The 25,234-nt window shown below is 37.9% G+C and overlaps 1 protein-coding gene across 2 annotated transcripts in view; it reads left to right on the top strand.

Moving 5' to 3' along the window:
* The window catches only part of Atrnl1 (attractin like 1), a 752,002-nt gene that overhangs the window by 132,129 nt on the left and 594,639 nt on the right, over nucleotides 1-25,234 (top strand). For both annotated transcript variants that reach the window (XM_004659313.2, XM_045148305.1), the window contains exons 10-12: nucleotides 8,540-8,694; nucleotides 20,105-20,189; nucleotides 22,184-22,392. In XM_004659313.2, coding sequence (XP_004659370.2) covers nucleotides 8,540-8,694; nucleotides 20,105-20,189; nucleotides 22,184-22,392 — 449 coding nt within the window. The remainder of the gene's footprint in view (nucleotides 1-8,539; nucleotides 8,695-20,104; nucleotides 20,190-22,183; nucleotides 22,393-25,234) is intronic.

Here is a 25,234-nt window from a genome sequence, read left to right as displayed (position 1 = left end):
CCTTTAAATGTTTTTACTAGTGTGATGATGGAAAATGATGTACAGTTTTCATTTAAACTTGCTTTTTCTTCATTACTCATGAAGTAGAACATCTTTTGATATTTATTGGCCATAGACCTCTAATTTGAAATTTTGGTCAACAATTCTGCCAATTGCATTATTTTTACTAGAATATATCAAATTATTTTATTATTTATCTGGTTTTAGTGTTTTTTTTTTGTTGTTGTTGTTGTTTTGTTTTTCGAGGTAGGGTCTCACTCTTGCTGACCTGGAATTTACTATGTAGTCTCATGTTGATTCTCCTACCTCTGCCTCCCAAGTGCTGGGATTAAAGGTGTGCATCACCACGCCTGGCTTAGTTTTAGTTTTTTGTTTTTAAATTTTTTGTTTATTTATTTGAGAACAACAGACAGACAAAGAGAGAAAGAGGCAGACATACACGCGTGCACACACATTCTCACACACACACACACACACACACGCAGGGGGTGTGGAGAATGGGCACATTAGGGCCTCCAGCCACTGCAAACAAACTCCAGACGCATGTGCCACCTTGTGCATCTAGCTTACGTGGGTCCTGGAGAATTGAACTGTGAGCCGGGGTGCTTAGGCTTCACAGGCAAGCGCGTAACTGCTAAGCCATCTCTCTAGCCCCTAGTTTTAGTTTTTTAAATTGCAAATATTTTCTGTCATATTCTGGAATGCCATTCTACTTAATGTGTCATTGTTTTATTAACAGACTTTAATTCATATATTCAGTGATTACTTTTTCTTTTATGTGTGCTGATTTACATTTTACTTAAACAATGCCATTTTATTGAATGTTTTACATATTGTCCTCTAAATGTTTTATAATTTTTCTAATTTTTTTTTGAGGTAGGGTTTTGCTCTAGTTCAGGCTGACCTGGACTTTATTATGCAATTTCAGGGTGGCTTCAGACTCAAGGCAGTCTTCCTACCTCTGTCTCCCAAGTGCTGGGATTAAAGGCATATGCTACCATACCTGGTTTCTAGTTTTTTTAAATAAGTTTTCTAATTAGTGTTTGCAATTGCCAATCCATACAATACAAATGCAATACAAAAAGGGTCCTTTTTGTATGTGTGGACAATCAGTATAACCAGTACTCCCCAAATGTCTCTTGAGAAATTCATTCCTTTGGTTTCCTGAAATATTGAAAGCATTTTGCTGGACTTATTCCTAGATGATTTTTTTCCATTAATATTTTACATATTTTTTAAACATGACTTCTATTTTAGCTTCTTAAGGCTGCAATAAAAAATTACCACACAAACCTCATGGCTTATTTCTTCGCATGCATGTGTCTTCACATGTTCACGTTTGTATACATGCATGTGTGGAGGCCAGAGGACAACCACAGTGTCATGTGAAACTTTTTTCTTGGGGAGATAGGAACACATTTCTTTTTACCTTAGATAGGGCTCAGATGACAGGTCGAAGTACGTCTGCACCGAAACCAGTTTTGGTGAACCAATGAGTTTATTGGAGTTACCTACGGAGCAAGGTGAAAGCTTGCGTAGGGGGCATGTATGATTCAAAGGTCACTGCATCCCCGAAAAGCCCACCCCTGCAGAGGTGGCAACTTAGGAAGCTGCGGCTCGCAGGCAGCTGCGCAACCTGTGGAGAGTCTCTTCCCAAGCAGCAGTCTCCTTTTTTTTTTTTTTTTTTTTTGCTTTTTCAAGGTAGGGTCTCACTCTGGCCCAGGCTGAACTGTAATTCACTATGGAGTTTCAGGGTGGCCTCGAACTCACGGTGATCCTCCTACCTCTGCCTCCCGAGTGCTGGGATTAAAGGCATGCGCCACCACGCCCGGCCAGTCTACTCTTTGTATAACCTTAGGGAGGGTTTCTGCAGCCTTTTCCCCAGACTTGTTGACCTCACAGTTTATCTCCCCCAACCCTGGTCAAAGGCTGCCCCTCAATAGTTTATCACTCCTGTAACTTGGGGGAGTGGTCTTGTGTCCTATTCTCCAGAGCCCCCCTCCCTCAGGAGGGAATATTTCAATTCAGAGAATTTTCTGTACAACACCTGACATTTTTATATGGGGACTGGGAGTCAAACTCAGGTCCTCAGGCTTTAAGGCGATCGCTTTTCTGGCTGAGCTATCTCTCCAGACTCGACCTCATGGTTTTAAACAACTGACATTTATCCTCTCATGGTTGTAGAGGCTAAAGTGAATTGCTGTAGCTTTGGGGCATGCTCACCATAGCAATGCTTCCTCCCCAGACTCCAGGGAGTTCTTTCCCTTTTCCATCACCCACGGTATCCTGAACTTCCTTTGTTTGCTGCTATGACATTCCAATGTGAGCTTTTGTCTGTCAGTGACTTTCATGTACAAAGACAGTGGTCACTGGGTTTAGGGTCTGTACTCATCTAGTATTTGGTTGATGTGACCTCACTTTAACTTAATTGAAATATGACCTCCCATCTCATTTTACTTTAACTCATAACATCTGAAAAGACTGTTGCCGGATAGAGTCACAATCAGCATTTGTAAGTCTTCATGAATTTTAAAGACAATACTTTCAATTCAATTATGACAGCATCTTTTCATTTCTTTTTCTGTTTATGACAATAGAAGTACAACTGAGTTTTATATTACTTTTATGTCTTTTACATTACACTTGCTGCATTTTAATAATTTAAGTGTAGATAATTTTTATCTTTTTACAATAGTGAATCAGATTTATATGCAAATAAAGACAGATTTGGTTCTTCCTTTCTGGGTCTTAAAACTTTAAGTTTTCCTTGCTGTACCATTTCCATTACTTCTTACATTTGCTGTTGAATAGAAGGAAGTGATGTTAATAGACATTTTTTTATTATGCCTGAGTTTAAAGAAATGCTTGCAGTGTTTCTTCAGTAAGAATGATGTTATTGTTGGTTTTGGAGATATAATCTTAAGAAAGCTACCTTTTCTTTTTGGTTTGAATAGTTTATATCAAAAAAGGATGTTGGGTTTTCTCAAAGTTATTTCTGTAATGAAAACAACTGAATTATACTGCACCAGTAGTATTATTTGGTAGGCCATGGCTCCTAGGAACAGAGTTATTCACTCATATAGGGTCATTCTGTAAATGAAATAATAATAAAAAAAAAAGCCAGGCATGGTGGCACACGCCTTTAATCCCAGCACTCGGGAGGCAGAGGTAGGAGGATTGACATGAGTTCAAGGCCACCCTGAGATGACAGAGTTAATTCCAGGTCAGCCTGGACCAGAGTGAGACCCTACCTCGAACCCCCCCCCCCCAAAAAAAAAAACACCTTTTTTTGGTACTGAAGAAGTGAAGATCAAATTCATGGTACATAAGCACTCTACCACTGAGTTATGTATGTCCTCAGCTTTGAATTTTTTTTGCATAATTTTAAATTTTATTTCTGGTGTATGTGTATATATTAATACAGAGAAAATTGAGGTGTTTAGGAATAATCCTGGAACCCCAAACTCGAAATTAGTGTCAGTAATTTAACCAAAAAATTGGATAAACCAAACTGAGAAGAATGATTTTCTTTTTCAAGGTAGGGTCTCACTCTAGCCAAGGCTGATCTGGAATTCACTATCCAGTTTCAGGGTGGCCTTGAAATCACATCCCTTTCTCTGCCAACATGCCTGCACCACCTTGTGATTTACATGGGTCCTGGATCCTTTGGCTTTGCAGACAAGTAAGTGCCTTAACTGTTCAGCCATCTCTCCAGCGGAGAAGAATGATTTTTAAACCACCACCTACAGACATCAAAAGGAAAGGCCAGGGCTGGAGAGATGGCTTAGCGGTTAAGCGCTTGCCTGTGAAGCCTAAGGACCCCGGTTCGAGGCTCGGTTTCCCCAGGTCCCACGTTAGCCAGATGCACAAGGGGGCGCATGCGTCTGGAGTTCGTTTGCAGAGGCTGGAAGCCCCGGTGCGCCCATTCTATCTCTCTCCCTCTATCTGTCTTTCTCTCTGTGTCTGTCACTCTCAAATAAATAAATAAATAATTAAAAAAAAAAAAAAAGGAAAGGCCAAGGGTTTGAGGGTGGTAGAAGAAGGGAAGGGAAAGTGGCCGGGGAGTGGGCAAGTATATCATGCGGAAGAGTGAATGTGGTCCTATAAACAAATAGGTGCAAGGGGTTTTTTTCTAAAAAGCAAAGGTGTGTGCTTCCAAGGAGATTAAAAAGCCATAAAAATAGTAACAAAGAAAATAACCCTGTTGCCAGGATGGGAGAGACATAGTCTTATTGGGTGGAGAGACATAGTGTTTCTGGGTGGAGATCCAGGTCGGAGGTGTGGGCAGCCTAAGTAGCTTCTATGACGCCCTGGCTCTTGCATCTTTCCTGTCTATAAAGCCAATTCCATCAGGACTGAGGTACCCAGTTTGGGTCTCTAGCTTGAGATGTAGCCTTGCCACCTTGGAATAAGGTTGCATCAGTCACTAGGTATCTTCTGGGCTGATCCCAGGGAAGTGCTTACTCAGGAGGTTGTTTTTGAGCAGGGGATCGCTTCAGTAGCATACTGAGTTTAGGCTCACTCTTTTTTTTTTTTTTTTGGTTTTTCGAGGTAGGGTCTCACTGTAGCCCAGGCTGTCCTGGAATTCACTATGAGTCTCAGGGTGGCCTCGAACTCACAGCAATCCTCCCACCTCTGCCTCCCGAGTGCTGGGATTAAAGGCATGCGCCACCACGCCCGGCAAGGCTCACTCTTTTAAAATGAATTTAGATTTTCACAAATGGGGCCTACAATGGGTAGGCTCTTGCCTTCCTGGCACCATTATTGTCCTGGTGCACAGTTATGATGCACAGCGCCAGGCTTCTCTAATGGTGCTCATCACTTCTGTAATTATAGCTGATTTCTCAACACCTAAATTGTCATAACTTTAAGCGCCTTCCTTTCTTCTCCAAGCAGCACAGCTTTCTTACCCTTTTGTTTCTCTTTATGTTGATCTGGATAAGATCAAGAAGCAGTAACCAGGGCTGGAGAGATGGCTTAGTGGTTAAGCGCTTGCCTGTGAAGCCTAAGGACCCCGGTTCGAGGCTTGGTTCCCCAGGTCCCACGTTAGCCAGATGCACAAAGGGGCGCACGTGTCTGGAGTTCATTTGCAGAGGCTGGAAGCCCTGGTGCGCCCATTCTCTCTCTCTCTTCCTCTATCTGTCTTTCTCTCTGTGTCTGTCGCTCTCAAATTAAAAAAAAAAAAAAAAAAAAAAAAGCAGTGACCATGGCACAGCCCAGCTGCTCTCGTACTTTGAGATTTTCTTTGTCAAATTAGTTCATTAATTACTACTGTATTCAGCCTCATTCCAGTCCATAGTACATAGGCAGAATGTAGCCTCTTCTTTGCAGCAATATTACGTAAATGTCTGGCGGCTCAGTTGGCTATATTGTCCCGGTTATCTTCTGAAACTTCTTGAGTGAAGCCTCTGCTGTCCACATTTCTGTCATCATCCTGATACTCTAAACTCTCACCACGATGGCCCATTAGACTCAGCATTCTAGCTAGTCCAAAGCTGTAAACCCTTTCTCACTCTTCCCACAAACCAGCTCCAAAGATCTGTGTACCACGTGGCCAGTTTTCTTTTTTTTTTTTTAATTTGACAGCAAGTAACAGACAGAGAAAGAGGCAGATAGAGAGAAATAGAGAGAATAGGCATGCCCAGCCCTCCAGCCACTGCAAACGAACTCCAGACGCTTGCGCCCCCTTGTGCATCTGGCTAAGATGGGTCCTGGGGACTTGAGCCTTGAACTGGGGTCCTTAGGTTTCGCAGACAAGCGCTTAACCACTAAGCCATCTCTCCAGCCCCTATGTGGCCAGATCTTTCACAGTCAAATCCACACCTCTTGTTTCTGATTTTCTCAATTAGCTAATTTTCTCATTGTGACAAGTAAATGACAAAATCAACTTAAGGAAGGGTTTAGTCTTTCACTATGGGGAAGTCATAATGGCAAGGGTTGAGGGGTAGCTGGTCCTACTGCATCTGTAGTCAGGAAGTAGAATGATATGAGTGCTGATGCTGAGGTCTCTCTGGTGCTTCCTCTGTCTCTCTCTCTCTCTCTTTTCAGTTGAAGATCCTCAGCCCACAGAATGGTGCCTCCTGCTTGTAGGCATGCTTTCTCAGATAACAGTTAGAAACTCCTTCACAGGTATGCCCTGAGGTTGTTACCATAGTGAAGTCTAGTGAAGTTGAGAATGGAGATTAATTAACCGTCAAAGGATGAAGGAACTTGTGTTCTTAGCTTCTCACACCTAAGGGCAGAGATTCTGTCATCCTGATATGGATGTGTGTTCTCGGCAGTGAGAAAGATACATCAAGACAGGAAGTTAGTCATGGATCTGATGCCACACACTACTGATTGCCCTTTTGAAAATTATTTTATTTTTGTTGGTAGAGCTAGGGCATTGAACTTAGGGCCCTGTGTATGCAAGGCGAGTACTCTATACCACTCAGCCCTATCCTCAGACTTCTTTTTTGTTGTTTGAGACAGGATCTTGCTAAGTTACCCAGACCGTCCTTAAACTTTTGATTTTCCTGTCTCATCCTCCTGAAGAACTGGGATAACAGGCCAGTGCTACCAGGCCAAGCTCAGTGTTGATATATAAATATATAATCACCAAAACATCATATTCTTTCTTAACCAAAATAGTAGACATTCTGTTTTAAACACCTTTATTAAAAGCTTCCGTAAGTATAGACAATAAAACCATGATAATTTCCTCCTTCCACTCCTTCCACTCCCATTTCCCCCTCTCAAATTCATCCTCCATTGAATCCCCTTCCAAGTAGTCTATGTTTCAATTTGATGTCATTATCTTTTTCTCCTATTATCGTGTAGATAGTTTCAGACCCTGTGAGATCATGATTGAGATATATATATATATCTTTTGAGGTAGGGTCTCACTCTGGCTCAGGCTGATCGGGAATTCACTATGGAGTCTCAGGCTGGCCTTGAACTCTCCGCAATCCTCCTACCTCTGCCTCCCAAGTGCTGGGATTAAAGGCATGCGCCACCACGCTGGGCTCATGATATTCTTAAATAAATATTTATTTCCTATTTCTCTTAGTGGACTTATGAACTTTAAAATTTCTGAGGCAGTAATACACACAGAAATATGTAATTAAACGTCTTTCCTTGGGAGAGTGTTGTGGATTGTTCATATTGTTTTTCTGGAACTCAGTCACATGTTCATTAAGTATGAAATTGTATTTTAATTCATGTTTTTGGAGATACTCCTTCTCATACTGTTATATTTATACTGTATTTATGTTCTTTTCCCCAGATGTTTATTCAGAATAGCTATTGAGTATTGATTCATATTGTCTTGCATCTTTATTATATATTAGTTCATTCAGAAAATTTATGATTATGAGCATATATTTGTAGTACTTTATGTTACTTTATATCAATTTCTTTTTTTTCCTGAAGTTTAATTTTAATTACACTCAAATTATGGCTATATGTGGGCTGGAGAGATGGCTTAGCGGTTAAGTACTTGCCTGTGAAGCCTAAGGGACCCCGGTTCGAGGCATGGTTCCCCAGGACCCACAATAGCCAGATGCATGAGGGGGTGCACCCGTCTGGAGTTCGTTTGCAGTGGCTGGAGGCCCTGGCGTGCCCATTCTCTCTCTCTCTCTGCCTCTTTCTCTCTGTCTGCTGTTCTCAAATAAATAAATAAAAATAAACAAAAAATTAAAAAAATTATGGCTGTATGTGAAGATGTGACAAAAAAACTTACACACAAAAGAGCACAACTATAATGGTACACATGTTCCACGTGGGTGCTGTGTGAAGGCTGCAGAGCAGTCTGTGCTGCTGGCCTCAGAGCAGTAGTGATATTTTGTTTTGATTGTGATCTGATCATTGCTTATCTAGCTGTATTCATTTTGTGACCATTCACAGAGTTTTAGAATGATGACATCTGCACTTTGCTGCATTTTTTTTTCCTTTTTCTTCTTTTCTTTTTCTTTTTCTTTCAAGGCAGGGTCTCACTCTGGCCCAGGCTGACCTGGAATTCAGTATGTAGTCTCAGGGTGGCCTCGAACTCACAGGGATCCTCATACCTCTGCTTCCTGAGTGCTGGGATTCAAGGCATGCGCTGCCATGCCTGGCTGGTACATGCTATTTTAAGTAAGTTCCAAAAGCTTATAAAAGGTTCCATATAAATTTTGTACTGAAACCAAATGTAATTTGGAGTTAATTTGCTAAATTTAACTATTTACTTATGTTTGTACAAAGAAGTGATGCTGTCTTGGTCCTATACCTTGAGGTTGACTCTGGTTTACTTCCTTTATAAATGAAAAAAACAAGTCATTCAAAATATAAATTACTGTCAATATAAAAATCCCATCTATACTGTTTTTCTTCAAGGCATCTTAAGATACTGAAGATATTAAAATATTCTTTCAAAAGTTTGAAGCTTAGAATTTTGTTTAAAAATTGTGAAAAATTAATTTATTTTTCACATAATTCCATAGAAAATTCTATGTGCAGTTTATAATGAAATCAGGGAGGTCTCTCTATCCTTTGTAATACATTTTTAAATTTTATTCTGTAGGACCATTTTGAAAGAAAGTGGGTTTGCCAGATACCTTCATTCAGCTGTTCTTATCAATGGAGCTATGCTTATTTTTGGAGGAAACACCCATAATGACACTTCCTTGAGTAATGGTGCAAAATGTTTCTCTGCCGATTTCCTGGCATATGACATAGGTATGTATCTGTTAGGACTTTACAAAGTAGGAAATACCAGAAAGTTTTCATGTAGAAATTCTCAAATACATTAATTGTCAACATAGCATGTGTATATGTCATTTCAAAGATAAACTCCATGATACGGAGTGACCATGAATGGTATTTTTCGAATTTCACCATAAATGTAGTGTAGAGCTGAGAGAACAAAAGTGCTGGATTGAGTTGAGACAGAGGAGTAGAGCTGTCTAGCTAGGAATGTCCTTTTGAATATTGTATCCCTGTGTGAACACTATTTTATACTATTACGTTTGTTGCTATACTAGTTTTGATAATGGATAGATATGGAATACTGTGAAATTTCCCAAAACTATAGTAGGAATGTAAACATTTTAGATATAGGAGGAATGAACAAAACTGCCTTTTTATTAAATATGCCAGTACATTTACTAAGTGTGGAAAGCTGGTAGAACTAGAGAAAGGAGTATGGAGAAGAGCTAAAGAAATAAATTATGAGACAAATTGGAAATCCAGAATGCACCTAGATATGTGATCAAGTACATAAATGAATGCATTTATTGAAATCCTCCATTTAATGCTACCATAAATAATTATAGTGAAAACATTGATTTTTCTGCTTAATATTTATGGATAAAAGTTATCTAACATTTTAAATATATTTAACAGTATATAAGGACACCTTTTAATCCTGGTACACATAAAATGATTCCACATCCAAAGCTATTAGGAAACATTTCATAATAATAAAGAAGATTGAGATATAACCCATTTAGGAGATGTATTAAATAGATTTTTGTCTTAAGCATAATAAAGTTACATAATTTGTTCTATTGGCAGCATAGAAAGGAAAATTTGAAGATTAATAAGCTAATAAGCACTTTGATCTTTATGCTATTGTAGGTTTGTCAGAAGCATAATTCCAATCACAAAGTTAAGTATGGTATGCTTCAGAATGTCACTTTGTGATTAATCATTCAATTCTAAGTAATTAAATCTTTACCTTCTTAAAATAATAATTTGGACTGATGTCTCGTGATGAGCATGGGGTTGCCTCATTTTTTGAAAGCTCATAAATCACTGTCTGAGATCCAGAGAAGAGGGTTGCATGGAGCACTGCATCCAGGCAGGCCGCGATCTATCATTGCCTTGCTAAAGGCTGTCTGCACCCTGTTTTGACCATGGTGGTGAGTCAGTTTATTTTTCTGGAGGTAGATAAAAGTTTAATTTATTTGTGTGTGCTCATTCAGTTTGCTTCTGTGGAAGAATGGATTTCAGGAAAGAAACAAAATGTTAAAGTGGTATTTTGAATATTTACAGTAGATATTTTACATAAACATCTATACTCAGTGGCTGCACTTTGATGAAGACTGTAAAGTTAAGCTATTGTTAATATATGAACATACTGTAATTTGGTTGTGTTCCCATCACATTATCCCCCCCCCCTTTTTTTTTTTCTTGAGATAGGTTCACACTCTACCCCAGGTTCACCTGGAATTCACTGTGCAGTCTCAGGCTGCTCTTGAATTCACCTCTTATCTCTGCCTCCTGAGAGCCAGGATTAAAGGTGTGTGCCACTATGTCTGGCATTTTTCCCTCTCCCCAGCTCCTATTCCACCTAGGACACCCCTCTTTATGGTAGCCCTTCCTCTGTTTTTTCTGTTGTCTCATTCCCTTTGACCTCCTCCATGCCAAAAAGTTTCCGAGCTGAGAAGAGTGGAGGCAGGGCGGGGCTCTCTGTAATACCTGCGGGGTCATGAACGCACCAGAGGGTTCTTATCTACAGGATACTGTCCTCCAGCAAACTGTTCACTCCTTGGCTCTTACATTCTTTCAGTCCCTCTTTGCAATGTTCCCTGATCCTTGGAGGGCACATTAGAAATCTCCTTTAGTGCTGAACTCTTGATAGCCTCAATTTTTTTGCTTTGATGAGTTTTGAGTATCCTTAGTGTCTATCGCCATCGCCATAGGGAAGGTTGTCTGGCTAACAGTGAGAGCAGCACACACATTTAATCCATCACTTTCTCTGTAATACTCCTCGAGCCTTGCTGGGTGTGACAGAGATGACTCGTCCAGTTCTGGGCACCAGGATTTCTCTTCTTCTTGGCATCATGATAACTCTTTGGTCCCCTGGTATTCATCTCCATCTGTAAAAAGAAGCCTTTCTAGCCCCAAATTAGAATTGCAATAATTGAAGGGGATACTGTTAGCACTAGTTTCTAGGCGACATATTGTGGACTTATTTTTATTTCCTTTAAAAAAATATTTTATTATTTATTTATTGGAGAGAGAGAGAGAATGAGAGAAAGAGCCAGATAGAGATAAATGGGCACTCCAGGGTCTCCAGCCATTGCAAATTAACTCCAGATACATGTGCCTCCTTGTGTATATGGCTTATGTGGGTTCTGGGGAATTGAACCTGGGACCTGGGTCCTTTGGCTTCACAGGCAAGCCCCTTAACTGTGAAACCATCTCTCTACCCCATTTATTTTTTATTTATTCCATATTGTTGAAGATTATCTTTTAGGTTGTATGCATCAGAAAAGCTTACTGAGGTAAAAGCAAATACAAATTTGTTTCAGAGAGAGAGAGAGAGAGAGAGAGAGATATTGAAATATCAATATTCTAATTAATATTACATTTTTTTTTCTAAATGGTAAGGACTATGTTACAGAATTTACATACAATTGTATACAAATTGTAAATGCTATCACCTTAGCTTTTGTGACTCCTGAAAGTTGTTTAAATCTTCCTTTTTGACTTATGCCATGCCCATTGGTTGGGTTCAATGTGTTCTTACGGCCACATACATTTCAGACATCTTATGTTTAGCAGTGTTTGTTTCTTAGTGCTGTGAATAGATAGTAAACATGTTTTATAGTTTTCAAATAAATTGTATAGACTGGAGGAAGAATTGCATTTTAAATAGTTTTCTATTGTAACATAGTAGAATTTTACCCTCTGGCAACACACCAAGACCATCATAGCAACCATACAAGTCATTTTATAAAACAGTTCCCAGAAATGAAAGAAAAAATTAAAAATAATTTTCTTTTCAGAGTTTTTGTTGGAACATATGGGTATTATATAGTGAATCTATTAGAAAGTAGATATATTTAAGATTATTTTGCTTATTTTTCTCTAATATGTTTTAAGTAGCACTTTTCTTTGGCACATTTAACTGAAATGCACCTAAAATTCTATATGCTTTTTAAATGAAGGCAATCCTAATTTTTCATTGTTCTTAAATACACAATCAATTTTTTTTATTGATTTATTTTAGAACAACAGAGAGAGAGAGAGAGAGAGAGAGAGAGAAAGAGAAAGAGAGAGAATGGGCATGACAGGGCCTCCAGCCACTGAAAAAGAACTCCAGATGCATGTGCCACCTTGTGCATCTGACTTATGTGGGTTCTGGGTATTCAAGCCTCGAACCAGGGTCCTTAGGCTTCACAGGCAAGCGTTTCACCACTAAGCTATCTCTCCAGCCTTAAATACACAATCTTAACCATAGTGCCATGATGACTTTTATACAGTGAAAATCATTAATATTTGGGAATCCAACCTGCCCTCCCAGTTCTCAGTGTATTACATAAGATAGATGCAGAGGGCATATGCTGATGATTTGTAATCATGGCTGCGTGCTGGCATCCCCTGTGAAGGTTGTTGAGAAAAACAAAAGAAGAAACCAAGACATAAAAAACGTGACCAAGTAGCACTGCTAGTCCAGCCAGAGCTCGTGAATAAGTCTGGATCCGCCATAGCATGTAGCATGTAGCATGTAGCATGTAGCATGTAGCATGTAGCATGTAGCATGGCACACTGTTCAAAGTTCTACTTGTAAATCTCGTGTAAAGTCAAATGTTCGAATCTGCAGACATCATTATTTTTTGTTACTGTTAGTGGTATTATTACTGCTTCCAGAAATCTACCATGATACCTTTTCTCTTAAGATTAAAAAGATTTTCCTGAAAGAGATAGTCTTCTGTTCACAATTCAGATAGAGCTTGTGAATAAGATGGAAAACAACTTATTAATCACATTTTTCTTCAAAAAGATAAATGAAAGATAATAGATACATGAACATGCAATTTCCTGAGTTAGATTATTTCAGAATTAAGTAGGGAGTAGGATTTATAAGAGAAATACATCTTGTAGAAAGCAGAACAGATGAAACTTCATGTTAGATTTAATTAATAATAGCTTTAAAAATAAATTCTCTGAACATGATGGTTTTATTATGATAATAAATTCTTCATAGGTGATTCTGTAAAACATCATTAAAAATTGAAAAACAATTCATATTTGAAGAAGTAATATTTTAATTGACAGCATATTATAATGTATGTGCTTAGTTTTATAATGCAGTGGGGTTGTAATTTGGTGTACCTTGAAAATATCACTTACCCTACTATAGGGAGCATAGCATACATGATTCTACACAATGCATGGAGTGTTCTGTATGACTCATATAGAATACAGTTTTATAAGGCATAATAATTTCATGATAAAATTATATTCAAATTAAGTCAGTTAATTGTTTAATTTTTGGACAGTACGACAAAAATCTTGAAATTTCCAACTCCCTTGTTTTTCATGTTCATAATTATTTTCATTTGCTGGAGGTTTTATTGGTTTCTCACTTTAATTAATTAATTAATTTTTACTTTTTAGTTTTTGCTTTAGTGAGAGCAAGGAGAGACAGAGAGAGAGAGGAGAAAGAGAAATAGCGCGTCAGGGCCTCAGCCACTGAAATCGAACTCCAGGCAATCTCACCCTCTAGTGGACATGTGCGGCCATGTGTTTGCCTCACCTTTGTGCGTCTGGCTAATGTGGGATATGGAGAGCAGAGCATGGGTCTTTAGGTGTCACGGGCAAGCGTCTTAACTGCTAAGCCATCTCTCCAGCCCTGGTTTCTGTCTTTTAATCAATGTTTCTCCATGCCTTTACTTACCTTCTCCTGATAACTCTTTGGTGAAAGTGGCAATGTTTCCCTGGCCACCTGAAAAGGCCAATTAGTTTCGTTATTAGTCAGGAAAATCCTCAATGTCATGCATCCGTTCTAGTGAATTGGCCACTGTGGATGGTTTTAAGCCTGTTGGCTGATGTGTTTTTTTTTTTTTTTTTGATTAGATGACAGTTGTAGTGTTGCTTCTACTCATCCTTCTGCTTTCAGAAAAGATACAGTGAAATGATTTACAATAGCTATGTAATGTGCATTATGTTATTCAGTTTATAAAGGAAAACATAGTAGCTTAACATCATTAAACATAAAGTCACACAGGCTGTAAAATTCAGCTTTTGAAGAAAACTGTAAATTTACAGCCTTTTGATTTTAGTACATTATATTATTTGTTTTCTGATCTAACAAGATACAATTTCAATTGTCTTTCAGTTGGGAAAATGGGCACATATTTATCAGTATAATGAAGATATAAAAATAGTCCTATCAGATTTAATTTTATTTTTATAGTATATTTGAACTTTATTTTGCCTTCCCTTTCCTGCATATTGAGCAGGAAATAGTGACCTCAAGATAGAAGCTTAAAATGATATATGAGGGCTGGAGAGATGGCTTAGCGGTTAAGCGCTAGCCTGTGAAGCCTAAGGACCCCGGTTCGAGGCTCGGTTCCCCAGGTCCCACGTTAGCCAGATGCACAAGGGGGCGCACGCGTCTGGAGTTTGTTTGCAGTGGCTGGAAGCCCTGGCGCGTCCATTCTCTCTCTCTCCCTCTATCTGTCTTTCTCTCTGTGTCTGTAGCTCTCAAATAAATAAATAAATAAATAAATAATGAACAAAAAAATGATATATGAACAGTGAATTTCTATTTTTCTTAATCATTCCAAAATTTTTGAGAGATTGCTTTTTTTCCCCCTCTGTGTGTGTTTTATTTTCCATTTGTGTATGTTTTTATCTTTTGAGACAAGGTCTTATAGTCCAGGCTGGACTGGAACTTACTGTGCTGCCCAAGCTGGCCTCAAACTTGTAGCAGCCCCGCTTCCTCATTCTCACGAGTGCTGGGGTTACCTATGTGAACCACCACACCCAGAGCAAGCTTGTGCTAGGTATGACAATTGAAAAGAAATGTTCTTAAAAGAAAATATGCACTGAAATTAAAGTTCTTAAGGATCCCTTATGTCTGAAGGCAGGGAAAATCAGTCATGAATATGAATCAACAATTTCAAATAAAATATTGGCAAATAGAATTTAACAGCATTCCAAAAGTATGGTAAACTTTAACCAGTAGTATTTATTTTAGAAATTCAATCATGATGAATTGTAAGGAAATTCATAAATGTGATTTATTACATCAAGGCTATTTCCTATGGTCACTGGGAAATACTATTTTATTTTATTTATTTATTTATTTTTTGGTTTTTTGAGGTAAGGTCTCACTCTGGTCCAGGCTGACCTGGAATTAACTCTGTAGTCTCAGGGTGGCCTTGAACTCATGGCGATCCTCCTACCTCTGCCTCCCAAGTGCTGGGATTAAAGGCGTGCGCCACCACGCCCGGCTCTATTTTATTTTATAATACTTTAAAATCATTTAAATTAAGTTTTGGAGTCTGTGATACCCACATTGCCTAGCATGGAATGAGTGCCAGGGAACAAAAGCCTGAGCAGCGTGGTGCATATTTACAATAAAAGAAATTATTTTTGGTCTCTCAAGGTAGGGTCTTGCTCTCGCCCAGGCTGACCTGGAATTCACCATGTAATCTCAGGGTGGCCTTGAACTCATGGCAAGTGTCCTGTCTCTGCCTTTCAAGTGCTGAGACTAAAGGCATGCACAACCATACTTGGCTAGAATAACAGAATTTTTACCTAGATGAAGGGATGAACAAAACCCTAGTGAAGCACCAACATTTAAGTGATAGGTAGAAAAGGAATTTTGTCAACATTCAGAAATTTAATTTTTATCACAAAAGTATTGAAGTGTCTAAAGGTTTGTCATCATGTCCATCTTGGTTTGACCCTACTACATAAAACCTGTGGGCTTTTTCATCATATCTCAACTAAACTATTAAATGACTTATGAGCTTCCCCTTATTAATATTGGATGTTATAAATAATTTGGAATAGTAGTAGAATCATTATGCATATGCTTAAAATTATAGATGCATATTTTATGGTAAAATGAGAATTTGTAGAAAAATTAGCCAATGAGTATATTTCTACCTACATTATTTTATGTAAAATTGGTAAAATAAGCCGATATCTGAGTTCATCTTAAGGGTTTCTATGATACTTTGAATTGGAGAATTGAACATAAGGCTCACATGTGTTCAGAATGTACTCAATCACAGACCTATTTCTATAATCTAATTATATGTATTAGCCCTAGGAAATCATTTTGGTGACACACTATATTGAAATTTGAGTTTGAGTCCAGTAACTTTTAAATTCTTGTTTTATGTGTATTAAGTGTTTGGTTTACAGTCTAAGAACTTTGCAGCATAGTGTTTTTTTTTTTAACTCTGTATTTAAATATATTTTACTTTTGGTCTTTATCCTTCTGTGGTTATCTATTGGTATGAAATAGTATTTCTGTCATTTTTAATGCTCTCATTTGCTGTGTAGAATTGCTCTGATTTGTCTAGACTAAACTGGTTATGAAGTGATAATGACCTGAATGCTCAGAACTACATTTCTTCTTGACAGGAAATATAATTTTAGATTGTAGTCCAACAGATCAATAATGTAGGAGGCTTTTCAGTGTCAGAATGGGAATAGGGCATGTGTAAGCAAATTATATTAACTTGGCATTGATTTTGAAGACATGTGCTTGTAACTGAATATCTACCTGGAATATCTATGTTTTCCTCCTCTTCGTATCTGAGAGTAGAGGGTTCACCATTATGGCCACAGTTGTGAGATGTGGAGTGATGCCAGTGCAGCAGTGGTGGGTCACACGGGGTCTGGACAGCTTGCTTGTGCAGACCATTTGTTCCCTGTGGTCTTAATCACTTGCTCGATTTCAGGTTATCACATTCTTCTTATATTCCTATGGGTGGTGGAGAACTCAACACGTGGTCACTTGATTACGCATGGTTCCCATTGTATCTCTAAAGCATAGCAGGAATGATAGTATGTAATTTTCCACTGCAGATGGCATGGCCTCTCACATGTGTGGACTCTGTATTGAGATTCTTTCATGGGACTTGTCATAAATTCCAGTGTGCTACTTTTTCACAAGAGAGTGACTGCTGGTCTTGGCTGTGGCTTATGGCCCTAGCTACAGCACTACTTGGGGTGTAGGATGAACCTTCAGTAGAGCTGGTTGCTTGCCCTGGCATCTAGTTAGAGCTGAAAGCTTTTGCTTTTTCTCCAGTGTATCATCTAGACTGATATTAAAAGTTTAGTTGGCTGCCTTCAGAACTCAGAGAAGCCTCGTGGGGGTGTGGTGAAGTCATTTGTGTGTTTAGATGAGGTGACTCAGAATATTCTTTTTTTTTTTTTTTTTTGGTTTTTCGAGGTAGGGTCTCACTCTGTTCCAGGCTGACCTGGAATTAACTCTGTAGTCTCAGGGTGGCCTTGAACTCGTGGTGATCCTCCTACCTCTGCCTCCTGAGTGCTGGGATTAAAGGCGTGCGCCACCATGCCCGGCTAGAATATTCTTGACTACAGAACTCTTAAGGTATCTAAATCTTTGTAGATTTCATTATATACTCTTTTGAACACAAATGTTTTAAAAATATAATAAAACAGGAGGAACTGTTAACTACTTCGGAGAGCAAATTGGCACCATTTAGTAAAAATGAAGTTACATCTTTTCTTAGCAATTTTCCTCATAGATCTATATGGGAAACTCTCAAAACGTGAGCATAATGTCTGTAAGAGTCACTATACCAACCTGGCTGAGCCGCTGGTCACATTCAGCACAGCAAGGAGGCAGAGGACAATGGTTACTGCTGCTCGCTTTCTCTCTTTCATTCAGTTACGACCGCAGCACATGTCATAGCGCCATAACGCTTAGGGTGGGTTCTCCTATCTGAACCTAATCTGGAAAATCCCTCATACACATTCCCAGAAATTTGTTTCCAAATTTTAAAACCCTGTCAAGTTGACAACTAGAGATTAATTGTCACAATTTTCAAAAAAACGAAATGTCATGCTGACTGACCCAAGTCAGCATCTCCACAAATTCCTGTTCAGAGGATTGGCCCAAGGATGCGCCCACCACTCAAAACACAGTCTTTTCAGTGAGCCAATTCAACTTGTTTTGACGTTTTACTGAGAATACTGGGGTTAGGCTAGGTAACATTAAATTGTTTGAAAAAGTTATTGTGTTCTGTGTGAGTTGGCAATGATTTATGTACAATGCATATTTTACATACTATTAGGCTGACCACAATTTAGAAATATTTGAAAATTTAGGAGATACTGCTCTGGAAGCATTGAGGGTCTTATACTTTACATTAGTGTAAAAATAATATGTATTCAGAAGAAATCATCCTTTGGACCTCGAATTTTGTTCTTCCCGGCTAACAGCGTGCTGGGCATGAAGCAGAGCATTGTTGCTTGCAGCCACCCACATGGTGACAAGGGAACAATCAGTTCTCTGTGGTGTCCTGTGGCTATGCAGTGATGTTGGCGAGGTATACTAAATGTCCCAATAACATAGTAGGTTCAATTTAGGGTTGATATTGTTGGGTTGTAACCTCAATCACAAGTGGAGGAGCTCCCATACTTAAAAATTGTTGAAATGGTAGACAAAGCAAAACTATAAACTCATCTGTAAGTATAGAAACATTTACAAGTAAATATTGATTATTGGTTGCTTCCAAAGTAGAAAGGAAGAAAATTAAATTCAGGAAGGTATACATCTGGAAATTTCAGTAACATTTGTAGCATTTTCTTTCTTTAGAATAATTTATAGAACCTAAGATAAAATATTGGTTTGGACAAATATGCTTAGTATTACACAGGTATTTGTAATGCCTATGTAATGTGTTGTTAAGCATTTAAGAAATGTGATCTTTACAACATTGAGCATTGGCTTTCAGGGATGTTACTAGACCTTGTATGAACAGTGCTCCTGTGGACACAGCATTGGCAAAACACTTCAATATATTTGTAATGCAGGGAGAGAGACACACAGAGAGATATAGAGAGGCACTTTTCGGTGGGAAGGGTTGTGGCGCTTGGAAGACCCCTTGTTTGCTGCTCAACTGAAGATGAATTTTATGGTTTTAAGTCCTTCCTGTTTGATACGAATTATAGTTATGATCATAATTTGGATTTTTATAATTCTTTTTGTCTTCATTTGGAAGAATATTGAAAAATATTGAATTAAGCCCCTTTACAATTTGTGTTACAGGTACAGTTATTTAAGAAGGAAAACAATTTATTATAATTTTAACTTTTATGACTAAATGTGTAGTTATTATTTTTTATTTTATACAAGCTTCCATACTCTTAAAAATTATTTTTGGAAAAGCATATTACACTTAGTCTTTATTTCAAGAGCTGCCTTTAGAATAGGCATGTCCAAGAACTTAACCCTCAAATATTGTCTTAAGAATGTCCTCAGTCATTGAATACTGAGTGATGTGAAATCTTAAAATCTCATTAGTATAAATGCTAATTTTGAGTACATTGAAATGATAATTTTTTCTTAGCCATTCTATATGACTGATGAATTATTTGTTTTTGCATTTTATTAAGGTTGTTTGCATTGAAATCATTTTTTATTACATAAAATGTTATTCTTTTGAAACACTAAATAATTAAAGTAATTTAAATATTATATTCCAGTGATTCTATTTTCAGATTTTTGTTCAGTGATTATATATGCACTGTTTGTCTTTATATGCATAATATAATATTTGATGAGGTTTCCAGCTTGTATGCCCCAAAGTGATTTTACTATGTATAATTTTATACTTCATATTTACCAGTAAGATTATCCCTCAGAATAAATCATGTTTAATTTCATTCCTGCACTTAAAATCAGATTTTATACAAGCATTATTATTATTATTTTAATTATTATTATTATTTATTTACTTGAGGAGGAGGGAGAGGGAGAGGGGGAGAGAGAGAGAGAGAGAAAGAGAGAAAGAGAGAATGGGCATTCCAGGGACTCCAGCCACTGCAAATGAACTCCAGGTGCATGTGCCCCCTTGTGCATCTGGCTTATGTGGGTCCTGGGAATTGAACCAGGATCCTTTGGCTTTGCAGACAAAGGTCTTAACTGCTAAGCCATCTCTCCAGCCCACAAGCATTATTTTTATTTGAGGAGTAATTACTAGTAGTTAAGTGATGATAGTAAATTGTAGGTTATGGAAAATTAATGAAAAACTCTATTTGCTCTCTGATTTAATTTAGTATTATGTCTTTAACTTGACCAATAGTTTCATTATATTATCTTGTCTATTTAATTCTTTGTTTTTTTGTTTTATTTTTTTCCCAGCTTGTGATGAATGGAAAACATTACCGAAACCAAATCTTCATAGAGATGTCAACAGATTTGGACACTCTGCAGTAGTCATTAATGGGTAAATGAACTGCATTTAAGATTTTTAGAGGCTGAAGATGATGAATAATTCTTGACACTTCCACTCGTTCTGATATTCCTTTTGAAAGTCACCATTGAATTTTATGTATCCTTACTCCTGTGGGGTGCCACATCCTTTACTTTTGTTTGGTCTACATCTGTGTAAGAGCTGTGGGCATTGTTAAGGAAAAGTGCTGAGATAAAACTGCAGGGACCTTGTAAAGTCATTCTGAATTCTTTCCTTCCCATGGATTTGATAGGAATGAGTAAGGGGGCTGTAGAGAGATGTTAGTGGTTAAGGTGCTTGTCTGCAAAGCCTAAGGGCCAAGGTTCAATTCCCTAGTACCCACATAAGCCAGATGTGCAGGTGGCACATGCATCTGGCATTTGTTTGCCCTGGTATACCCACTCTCTCTATTGCTCTTTTATCACGTTTTGCTTGAAAATAATAAAAAATTTAAAAATAAACAGATTTTAAGGAAATGATAGATCATAACCCTATTTCTATGCAGGAAAACAGAAGAACTAGACAAGTAAGAACCAGATTCCCATTTGAGTTTTATCATTATCCAAATATGTGATTTTAATAAAATATTTTATTTTTATTTGTTTGACAGAGAAAGAGGGGAGAGTGAGTGAGAGAGAGAGAGAGAGAGAGAGAGAAAGAGAGAGGAATGGGCATGTCAGGGCCTCCAGCCACTGCAAATGAACTCCAGATGCGTGCGCCCCTTTGTGTATCCGGCTAACGTGGGTTGTGGGGACTCAAACCTGGGTCCTTTGGCTTTATAGGCAAACGCTTTAACCACTAAGATATCCCTGCAGCCCAAATATGTGAACTTTAACAAGTTTTGTACCCTCTCTAGACCTTAATATCTATATACCTACTTGTAATATCTGTATACCTACTTTTAGTATCTATATGACTACTGGGAAATTGGACTAGATAACTAAGTTACCATCTTTCCTTAGATTATAAAAGTTTTTGAAATTTAAGATAGGATTTTACACTGTAACTCAAGCTGGCCTGGAACTCACGGTAGGGTCCAGGCTAGAATGAATTCATGGCAATTCTTTTGCCTCATGAATGCCTACTGGTCATTTATTATAAAAGAATAAAATTCTATAAGAACTCTATGTTTAATATTTAAATTCTGTATCTGTATTAAAGGTGTTAACTCCAGGTTGATATAGTGACAGATCATTATCGCAGCAGTCACAGGTCTGAGGCCAGCGGGTCATTGAGTTCAAGGTCAGCCTAGGCTGCAAATTCTAGGCCAGCCAAGGCTGCATAGAAACTCTAAAATGTAACAAAACTGAACAAAACTAAACACAGCCCCTCCCCACAAAAATAACCATGATAATTTCAGATAGCAGTTCTAAAGTCTAACCTAATATTCAGGCTCGACTATTACCTCCTTAAAAAGATTACTATTTTGGGCTGGAGAGATGGCTTAGCAGTTAAGCGCTTGCCTGTGAAGCCAAAGGACCCCAGTTCAAAACTTGATTCCCTAGTACCCACATAAGCCAGATGCAGAAGGTGGTGCATGCATCTGGAGTTTGTTTGCAGTGGTTGGAAGTCCTGGTGCACCCATTCTCTCTCTCTCTTGCTTGCTTCCAAATAAATAAATAAAAATATACAAAATTTTAAAAAGTTTACTATTTTATTAGAATCATAGAGATTTTTTTCTGAAAAAAGACTTATAGTTACTCCTTTTATTACATTGTTAATAAACATATTTTTCTAAACTTCATGTTTTCTTAGTATATTAATGTCTATGCAATATTTTAGATTTTATCTGGAATGTCTTTAAGAAGTGTTAAATCGTTCATCTTGTATTTTTACATCAAATTTTATGTTAGAAATATTTTAAATACTAGTTCTGATATAAGTACTTAAAATATATAAACTGCACAGTTAAATATGTTTATTATAAAACTAACTTATTAGGCAGAGCTTGTTAATTTTGTTTAAGGTTTTTGTTTTGTTTTTAATAGGTCTATGTATATATTTGGTGGATTTTCTAGTGTACTCCTTAATGATATCCTTGTATACAAGCCTCCAAATTGCAACGCTTTCAGAGATGAAGAACTTTGTAAAAATGCTGGTCCAGGGATAAAATGTGTTTGGAATAAAAATCACTGTGAATCATGGGAATCTAGGAATACCAATAATATTCTTAGAGCAAAGTGCCCTTCTAAAACAGGTAAGTTTTTTTTTTTTTTAATACTCTTTTCTGGTTTCAGAGTTTCTCTATTTGACTATAAGAAGAAATGCATTTTGCTTACGGAATTATCTTTGCAGATTTTAGACATGAATTATTCATATTTTAATGAAGAAATATAATATTTGAGTTAGGCAGCCATTAATCATTTATCTTTGTTAGTTTTTTAGTTGTATTTTTAAAATCTGTATCTATGGATATATCTTATATGTGCTGTTACAATTACCTTATCCATTGATATCTATTGATATGTTTTTTATATAGTGTTAGTAGGCAGCTTCAGGTGAGATGAACTTCTCAAGCACAGTTATGGTGGAAGGGATATTTATTGAAGCTTACAGATCCAGGGAAGCTTACATAATGGCAGAAGAAGCTGGCCTGCCTTCACCGATCCAAGCAGAGATAGAGAGAGAAGCCACAGCCCTCCAAAGCTGAAAGCCACAACCACACAGCACAGTTCAGGAACAGTTTATTTCAGTCTTACAGATTCCAGGGGAAGATTTATCATGGCAGAAGAATCTGCCTCACTAATCATATATCCATAGCAGAGAAACAAAGAGAACAGCTCAAGCTGGCTCTCTACGCACCTTAGGAAGAGGCTAAAGATCTGCCGTCAGTGATATACCTCCTCCAATAAAGCTCTGTCTGTTAGAGACTCAAGTTACAAGCTAAATCTTAATCCAAAATACCTATTGTTGAGCTGGACATGGTGGTGCATGCCTTTAATCCCAGCATTTGGAAGGGAGAGGCAGTCAGATTGCCATGAGTTCAAGGCTAGACTGAGACTACAGAGTGAATTCAAGAGCAGCCTAGGCTAGAGTGAGATGCTACCTCAAAAAAAAAAAAAAAAAAAATATATATATATATATATATATAAAAATAAATAAATAAATAAATATATATATATATATATATATATATATATATATATATATATATATATATACACTCAAGGCTATGGGGCCATTTACATTCAAATGACCACATTTTGCCCTAGCCCCCATAGACTCATGATCATTTCATAATGCAAAATGCACTCAGTCCCACTTCAAAGTCTACATAGTTAGTCTTTACCAATTTTAATACTGCTCAAAAAAAATCTACAGTCTCATTTGAGATTCACTACTGTCTCTTAACTGTGAATGAACCCTGTAAAACTAAAATACAAGTTACATACTTCCAATGCATAATGGCTCAGAGAAAAGAAGGCATAACAAGGAGAGACTGGACCAATGTAAAATCAATAACCAGCAGGTAAACACCAAACATTTGCAGTTCCAGGTCTTACGTCTGTAACCAGTGACAAAGTCTCTGGGTTTCCAATTCTGTTCTTGTAGCTCACAACCCCAGGAGAACTCCATCCTGAGTTGAGCTGGTGGCTCTCCTTGGCAGCTGTTCCACAGTGATGACATTTCTAATCTCCTTGGGTTCCTATTGCAAACCACGGCTCACCTTCATAGCTCCATACAGTGACTTTACTGGGTCTCCATACAGTGGTTTCTTCCCTGCTGCCCATTGCCACATGTCAGTGGATTCTGAAACTGCATGTACCACATGACCCAATTCCCTGCATGCTTTCAAAACCAGTACCAGGTGGGCAGCACTGCCAAATTTGTAACTCCGGGATAAAGCTTGATCTTGAAGAGCAGGATAGTTCTTCTCCAGTCTTCTTTCAAGCCTTTCAAAATAATTTGCATTCATACTAGCTTGAGCCTCCATGGCTTGGTTTTCAGCCTTAGGGCATCTTGATCATTGTCAGTTGGTCCACCTGTAGTGGAGGTAATCTTCGTAACTGCTGTAGCTTAGGTAGCCTAAAACCAGTCTCTGTGCCTTCAGACTTCAACCTTGCTTGAATTTTTCCTGTGTTATCTTTCCTATCTTTCTGCTGTATACTTCTTCCAAGAAGACTAATCCTTTACTTAAAACTCAACTTTGTTCAAATTTCCAGGGCGTGGGTGGAATATAGCCAGAAGCTTGGTTCCAACAGAATTGCAGTTACCTTCTCATTGCTGGCACAAAGCACTTGACCAAAAGTAGCTTATGGGAGGAAAGTTGTTTATTTTACCTTACAGTCTCAAGAGGGAAGTTTCATGATGGTAAGGGAAAATACAGCATGAGCAAAGGCTAGACGTCACATCCTTGACAACATCAGGGTGAAAATCAGCCGCAGGAGACTGAGCCAAATTCTGGCATAAGCCCACCCCCAACAACATACCTTTTTGAGCAAGGCTCCACCTACAAAATTACCATCAGCTGGGGATCACACATTCAGAAAACATGCGTTTATTGGGGAGACGTACTTCAAACTCACATGTAATAAGGTCATATATAAATCGTTATGTAATAAGGTTAGCATATTTTAAAATATATTATTTCCCAGAAATATTATCTACTTCAAAGAAATAATATGAGGTGATTTATATTATATTTGTTGTTTTCTGTTTTGAAATTAAAAAAAAATATTTATTTGAGAGAGAGGGGGAGAATGGAGAGAAAGTGGGCATGCCAGGGCCTGTAGTCAGTGCAGATGAACTCCAGGCACATGCGTCACCTTGCCCATCTAGCTTTCATGGGTGCTGGGAAATGGACCTGAGTCCATTGACTTTGCAGACAAGCGCCTTAACTGCTAAGCCATCACTCCAGCCCTGGTGTTTTTTTTTCAAAGCACTATTTTATTTATTTTATTTGAGAGAGAGAGAGAGAGAGAGAGAGAGGGAGATAGATAGAGAGAGAGAGAGAGAGAAACAGAGGAAGAAGAGAGAAATTCAGGGCCTCAGCCACTGCATTCGAACTCCTGATGTTTGTGCCACCTAGTGTGACCTAG

This window comes from Jaculus jaculus, chromosome 1 (genome assembly GCF_020740685.1).
Source record: "Jaculus jaculus isolate mJacJac1 chromosome 1, mJacJac1.mat.Y.cur, whole genome shotgun sequence".
Classification (NCBI taxonomy): Eukaryota; Metazoa; Chordata; class Mammalia; order Rodentia; family Dipodidae; genus Jaculus; species Jaculus jaculus.
Note: the sequence above shows the minus strand (reverse complement) of the source record. Positions and strands in the feature narration are given on the sequence as shown.